Consider the following 7,680-nt stretch of genomic DNA (forward strand, 5'->3'; position numbering starts at 1 on the left):
GTATTTGGTGAGGTGATATTTGGAAATTTGAGATCTGACATGATAGGTTCAGTAAGATCTATGGATGTTAATGAACCTTTTTCTTCTGTTCAAGGCCAGGAGCATGTGTGTGCATTCTGCTGATTTGTCAGAAATGTAGATGAGTTTTCTTTGCACTAGAATCCAAAAAAATGGTTATTCAGGAGAAAGCTGTCTGAGCTGAACTTGGAGTAGAAAATGTAGGAAGATGCGAAAATGTGAGAAAGGCGAAGTCGTCATTTTATTTCTTGGTTTCATCTGCGTAGGCATTACCACAGAAATAGTCTTTTGTATTTTCATATTTATTATTTTCTTATTATATTTGAAGCAGGTAGCTGAAACACATCAAGAAATGCATTTGATATGATATATATTACATAAGTTTAACTCCTTCTATATAGTTGCATCAAACGTTTTTTCTATAATCTAGTTCTGTCTTTTCCCCCAAGCCCATATTAATGGAAATCTTAAGAATAATAGTGTAGTTGATTAGCATTTCCATCATGCTTTTGATCCTAGAAACATGTTCATCCCATCAATATCACACTTTATGCTGAAAAAAAGAAAGAGAATTGTGAGCCTGTGTCTGTTCCTTGAAGTCTGAAAAATCCACCATACTCCGATGGAGATGGTGAAGAAGTGACGTCATTGGAGGTCTTTTAACATCCTCCATCTCAAAGCCCAGCCCTGTTACAATGTCTCATCGCTTCTGTTCCTCTCTGAGGCACAAAGGAGATGAAATCTGACCTCTCACCTGTTTGGGATTTTCCCTTGTGTGAAGAGATCTAAGAAACTATTAGTAAGGCTGGAATAGGTGGCTGAGATAAGTGTCTCCCCTTATATAGTTTTTATTTTTCCAGCAAAGCTCCCTTTTTACCCTTTTGTTTCCATTGAGCTGAGTGGAGAGGTGCTAGAGAAGTGTATCTGAGCTCATGGCACTATAGAAAGATCTTCTTCAAAGCCAGTGTTAAATACATCCTGAGAAAGAAACGCGTTCCAAATACACAAGCCCATTAAGACCTTATAATTAACCCTGGGTATGGTTTTGCTTTTGTATGTTAAGATGTTCATGAGTTCTCTACTACTGAATATTTAGAAGAAAAAAGTGGCTATGGCCAGGAAAATGTGCAACCTTGCAAAAAAGAAGTTAAGTGACTTATTCATGGTGTGTAGATATTACCAAAAAATAAAAGTGATGCAGAAAGAAAACACAGAATTTCTGTTTGAATCTCAAGTCCATAAATATTTCTGGTGCCATACAGTGGTCTGTGTGCATTCTGCTGTCGCATCTCACATGAGTGAAATTGTTGGACCAGAGCTTTGCAGAAGCATTTTGGCACCCACTCTTAAGAAAACAGGATGTTCAAACCTTTCACCAAGTACAAAACATATGAAATGAAGACTCTTGAATACTTTTGGTGCTCAGGTAAATTGCAGTTTTATTGTTTTAGCAGTCATTATTTCTACCCTGTATATTTCAGGTGGACAATAAATACAATAAATAACTTTTCTGTTCCCTCTTCTTATCGAGAGTTTTGGGGGTTTTAAAATATCTTTTTAAGCTCCAGGTTTATTGATTGCTTGATAGGTTCTCAGGATTTTATTCAAAAATTCCTTCACATTTCCCTTGGTCTTGTACTGGCATTGATTTCCGCGTGCCAGGCTCTGTGATGGAAGAAAGAACAAACATTCGGTTACCAAAGATTTTATAAAAAATAAAGGATTTAGATGAAACAGTTAAAACATACATTCTTTGGAGCTAAGCAAGGATTTCAAAGACAATTCCTAAAGAATTGTTCCTTCAGCAGTGAGTGTAAGAGTGGCTTTTCATGGTGACTAAGAAGGTGACAGCTGGACTGTCATATAGTTATAGCTGAAGTAATTTAAACGAGGCTGTTTCAACCCAGAAAACAGGGCAGATGGAGCAGTATGAGAAGCTGGGTAAGACTAAGGCGGTGGGTCTGCTCCGTCTTGCAATGCCATTCTAACAATATTGCCCCTTGCAAGTTTGACGCTAGCTTAAAGGAGCTTGAGACACTGCAAAATCAGCATCTTCCATGTCTCATTGAATTACACAAATGTTTTGCTCAGTATGTAAATAAAGGACGTTTCACTGCCTCAGAAAAGGCATCTGGGGATCCAGGAGTCTTCCTGAGCATCATCACAATTTGAAGATGCTGCAGGACACAGCAGTATTTCATGCCCAAGCATTCTTGAAGGAACTGCAGCTTAGGTAGAATTAATGCTCCAGAGGAGAGGGATGCCTCTGCCTGCCTGACCCCAGCCATGCAGCTTCTGTATATCTAGTCTCTGGTTTTATATCATTACTATTTAGTGTAGAAACACATTTTGAGAAAGGAGAATAGAAAAGCAATTTAAATAAAGCTCCTCTCCCAGAGATCTATGTTTAAAGGTCCTCATGCTAAAGGGGTTTGGAGAAGGGAAAGGGCACAGAGGAGACAACCCATCTCCCTGATTCCTCTGCCAATTTTAGCAGCTTTCCATTGCCTCACGCATGTTGCATCTATCATACCTGGCTCCTGCATTAAATGAGTATTTAAAACACATTTATTTGAAAGTAATCAAACAGCTACAAATGTTTAAATTATAAAAAAATCCTTTCTTTTGTAAAAGATAGACAAAGATCTATAGAAAAGGAAGAAAAGTTGTACCTCACAGAGGTTTCTATCCAGCTGAGTCTGAAAGGCTTGATTAAGCATTGTAATTATTACATTTGAAGAGAAGTTGTTTTTCAGCATGTATTCAGTTCCTTCCACAAAGCACGCCAGTTCATGGCCAGGCTGTTAAATGAAGAAGGCATTAGAAAAAGCTAGAATGCATTTTGTGTTTATCTACAGAAAGAAGAAATATGTATTCCTAAACGTGGCAGCATGTCACAATTACATGTAAGATATTTTGCATTCTATTGAAAACTGGTACAAAAACTTTGGGGGGGGGGTGTAAAACACCGAATCATCATGCATGCCGCAAGAAACACCTGTTGCATCTCTCAGAAAACCTCAAACCATAAAAGTAACCTCTTTGAAGTATAGCTTCAGCTAATGCCGGGTTTCGCCATGTCTGAGGAGGCTTACAAAAATGAAATGGTGTTGGATACACCTAGAGCTGAGCATCTGAAGCCTGACTTCTCTGGCCCAGGTTCACTCAGTTTTTAGGCACCTAACCATAAAACAAGGTCTTGCAGAGATTTTCAAAGCAAGAGCCTGTATCTTTTGATTTGTAAGTCAAAGCCACAAAGGACTTTTGCCTGACTCTGGGCTTCTTTCTGATTGCACTGATAATGAGAGGACGTCTGCTTCCCTCCCCACCACTATTCATCAAGCTCAGTTTTGCTGCTACTAGCGTATTAAAACCTTCCTCATAACTGAAAGCAAAAGTTATATAAGGAGCAAAGTGAACAAACTGAAACTCAGTTAATACTGAAATTCAACAACTACAATAGCTTAAAAAAAAATAGGCTTACCTCAGCGATGGGAAGACATGAACATGACTGAAAATGAAAAGAGTGAGCGTTAAAATCCAGCAGCGCTAGCATTCGACACACAAGTACATTTTTTAGTTTCCTGATACTCTCAAAAGTGATATACTCACACTGACAGCTGTCTCCCTACATGGGCAACTTACAGAACTTTCCTCCTGAAAGAATAATAAGTGAGAAATCAGTATTTGTTATCATCTACTTCACAAGCATGCATTTTTACAGAATTAAGGTGCTAAACAGCCACTTACAAGCAGACGCTTTGTATACCGGATAATTTCACCGACACTGCAATTCTGTGCTTGCACAGAGAGCAGCAAACAAGAGAAGAGTATGTATGACAGCATCCTGGCATTCATGTGCAACTCAGTCTGATGGCTGACAGAAGAATAGGAGGACACTCCTTTTAATTGAGTCTTCACAAAATTCCCATTCTAGTATGGAAAACCCCAATTATAAAACTGATACCAGGTGCCCACTATTTTTTCCCACTAGCTTGGACAGCATTTTAGAGAAATCAAACGTGGAATTGAGTCACCTACTGCAGTGAATTTTCTTTAGTACTGTGGAAATTCACAAATGCTCCTCAGAAGTGATTAATTTGAACATTACAATATCACACCCCAACAGGAAACAATAGTTAAAAATCTACGAAAGCATTTTTTTTTCAGATGTGGGTTTTGTCTCCTGCGCTTCTGTAAATTATAGTTCCATGAAAGTGAAGAGACAATAATGTTCAGCATTGCCAGAGTTCCCGAGAAAACAAACTAACAGGCTGTGAGCTGGCTTCCCCCTGGATTCAAAGTAGGACTTTTCTCAAAGAAAGTCGGTAACGCTGCAGCAGTCTGTGGACAGACAGACAGACAGAGTCATGGAGAAACCTGGAGAAGTTGTCACGCTGAATTACAGCTGCTGCATCTGGAGAGGGATCCCATAGTCCTGGACTGTAATCCCACCTCTGCCGAGTGCAAGCGCACCAGTGTGCAGATAAGGATTGGGCCCTCAGCGTGCAAACACTGACTGTATTGTCGCATCCCACCTGTTCCCTTTTAAACAGAAACAAGTGGATGCAAAAATAGTCCTAGTGACCAGAACGGTGTTAACTTGGAAATTGTCTCAGATGGAGTCTCCAAATCAGGTTGAATGTCTGCTAGAGCTTTCTCTGGCCACAGAGGTTTCCTTTTTGCAAGTTGCACACCTTGGTAGAGCAAGTGGTAGCCCTTCAGATTTCTTTTAGATCCCCAGGGTGGACTTTTAAGCTTCTCTCCTGTTATGCCTTAAATCCTGTCATGCCTCAAATATCTTCTCCAAAAGCTTGAGCTTTCTGCTGGTCAGTCTGGCTGAACGATGGGCAACGATCCCTCTGGAAACTGTGCTGGAAAGAGAAAACATCAGGTTGCAATTTGCTGTTTTTTTCTCTGGCATTTGCCTACCGGCAAGGGATTCATCTGGCCGAGCGTGGCTCCGCCGCCTGCCCGCATGCCAAGGGGAGCGGAGGAGAACGTGCCTGCTGCTCCTGCCGTTGCCTTGCTGCCTGCACACCCTGCACCAGCTCTGGGCTGGGGTGGATGCTCCCTGCCTTTTCTTTGAAGTTTGCCCTTAGATGATTTTTGTGTGGGAAGTGTACATCCCATTAGGCAGCTACAGCTTTCACACAGGCCCCAGGGAATACCTAGAAAAAGCCAGAGCCCTCCCTTGGCAAGTTAAAGCTGGCAGCAGGCTACGTTATGGTAAGCTGATACGCAAAATTCTATTGCGGGGAGGGATGGCGTTCATGAGCCAGGCAGTGGCATCTTTCAAGGCACTGGGCTGTTAGAGAGGGGCTAAAATCACAGATTTATGATTGAGAGCCTGTGATGCCCTGAAAAGCAATAAAGAGACTTCTGTGACAGGTGGGTGTCCCTTGAGGAAACAGCTTTTTACTCAAGCAAAGCAATGGGCGTGTTGCTCCCTGTTTCTTCAGCCAGTAAAGCCCCACGGCAAGAGCTAGAACAATTAGTTCAAAGCATAAATCCCTGAAGGAAATAAATGATGTGTAGTATTTGTGGGACGCTTGGTTTCTCAGGTGGTTGAAAAAATGATTTTACATGGTTTTAAAGGAAAGAATTTGCAAGTATCTTTGATTTAGCCAAGGTTGTGCAAGGAATATGGTAACAAGCCATGGGGAGAGAGGGGCGAGGGGCTCTTCATGACAGTCAGGAGTTTCTCCTGCTTCTTGCTTTTAAGGAAAATATGTTCATTAGAAATCCCCTTTTGCCCGGTAGCTGCTACTCTCTGTCTTTGCAAGGATTTTACAAAATCTGATATACTTAGCTGGGTTTCTAGGGCCTTTTCACCTAAGGACTGATGTCTCAATGCAACTGCCGCGCTCTGTACGTGAAAGCGATTGGTGGCATAAATTGTATGCAGAATACATAATTAGGACCTTTCCATTCATGAGATGTAATTATGTTCACTGGACAGTGAGCAGATCAGATAACTTATTCCCAGGCCTATAGCCCAAAAAGACAAGATCTGTATTTTTGTTACTAGTTGAAAATTGGAATGGCAGAGCTTCCAGAGCTGCTCCTGAGCTGTTCCCTGAGCCTGCAGTTCCTTTTCACAGTCTCTGTCTGCCAGCAGTCCCAGCGCTATCTCTACATCTTTTCATTTCTATTTGATTGCTTAGTGAGATCTATCTCATGCTGTTGTTGCTCCAGGGCAAATAGGTATTTCATATATATCAGAGAAGCTGTCTTCAATTTAAAGTGAATCAGAAATCACCAGAAGACAAACTGGCACAGAAAGAACTTTCCATGTATTGGTTAGAGCAGCAGTGGATTGAGCACAGAAGCGAGTGGCACCGGTTATGGCTTCTCTTTGGAGAATTTAGGCTCTATTCCAGCATTTAGAGGCTGACCCAAAGACCGTGGAAATTAATATTTGCTGCCATCCCAGCAAAAAGACCAGCTTTTTTATATAATCTTTAAACATTTAGTTTTGATATTTTAGAAGTCTTCATTTTGATGACCAGCTGCAGCAACGTATTTTCACAACTATGTTGTCATTTGTGTGTTAAGTACGATCAGCAGTTTAATTTCTGTCCTCATGTCTAGGGATCTGATCTCCCTCTGTTCCTCTCCCTTAATCTCTCTTTCAGCAGCACAGGCCAAAATGTAGAGAGGAAGTAGCGTTTTTTCAACCATCGCTCAAAAAACCTGAAACATTCATAATAAATTCAGTAGCCAAAGTGCAGTATGTAGGAGGGTGACAGTGCGAGTCCACTTCCCCCTGAGGTCACAAATCCACAAGCCTCAAAAGGCCAGTTGTCAAAGTGGGGAGCCACCAACGCCAGGTCTGGTCTTTCTGAGGGGTTTTTTTTGTTCTCTTTTAAGATTTCTGGCTGGAAAAATCAGAAACAAAGTGAAGAACTGAAACGCAGGATTTTTAATAAAGATCACCAAACTCAAAGGTAGTGGGTGCATTAACCCATAGAAACATCCCTTACATTGCCATTGGGAAACCTGAGAGGGGAAACTCGCTGTGGTCAGCCCGAGGCAGGACCATCCACGAGCCGATCGTGTATCCCTGTACCTCCTATCACTTCCCTGCCCACTAAAGGATGCAGTGGAGGAGCAGAGTGAGGAAGGAGGCAGAGAGCTCCGTCAGCCGATGTACCGCCAGCACGAGGGCAGCACATCGGCTGGGTGTGCCTGGTTCGCGATCACAACTTTCGCCTGACGGGATTGTACGATTCCAGCCCAGGACAGATATTTGGAAAAGGGGAACACACAAAACTCTCCCAATTTATTTCTGTGGTCTCTTACAGGCTGTTCCCTCTGGCTCCTTTGAAAATCCTCATCTAATGTGCTGTACATTTTTGGTTTATGCGTAAATCCTTTGGGATATAGTCTCTTTTAATGCACCTATTTCGATGATAGGTTGATTGACTGAAAATGCTGCACAAACATCCAATTTCCAGATCAGTATTTTAACGTGGTTAGCATAAACCTCCAGATCTTCTCAATTCTCATGGGAGAATTTGCATCCCACTGTAGTGTTTCCAAGAAACTCTGTACAGTTTGGGTTTTTTTAATGTAGGAAAAAAGATTCCCTCGTAGAAGAAACAAACCAAGATAACATACCAGCTTCTTTTACGTTTGCTGTGTACACTGATCAAGATG

General features: G+C 41.5%; 1 protein-coding gene across 1 annotated transcript; it reads right to left on the bottom strand.

Annotated features, from left to right (window-relative positions):
* Window positions 1–1,428: 1,428 nt before the first annotated feature.
* On the bottom strand, window positions 1,429–3,886 carry LOC104325953 (uncharacterized). The gene is made up of 5 exons (XM_009930847.2): window positions 3,769–3,886; window positions 3,631–3,675; window positions 3,503–3,529; window positions 2,691–2,819; window positions 1,429–1,683 (listed from the first exon to the last, which is right to left on the bottom strand). Exons 1-5 carry the CDS (start codon window positions 3,874–3,876, stop codon window positions 1,576–1,578), a joined length of 417 nt encoding a protein of 138 aa, XP_009929149.1. The 5' UTR covers window positions 3,877–3,886; the 3' UTR covers window positions 1,429–1,575.
* Between the last annotated feature and the right edge of the window lie 3,794 nt (window positions 3,887–7,680).

Source organism: Haliaeetus albicilla, chromosome 27 (assembly GCF_947461875.1).
Source record: "Haliaeetus albicilla chromosome 27, bHalAlb1.1, whole genome shotgun sequence".
Lineage (NCBI taxonomy): Eukaryota > Metazoa > Chordata > Aves > Accipitriformes > Accipitridae > Haliaeetus > Haliaeetus albicilla.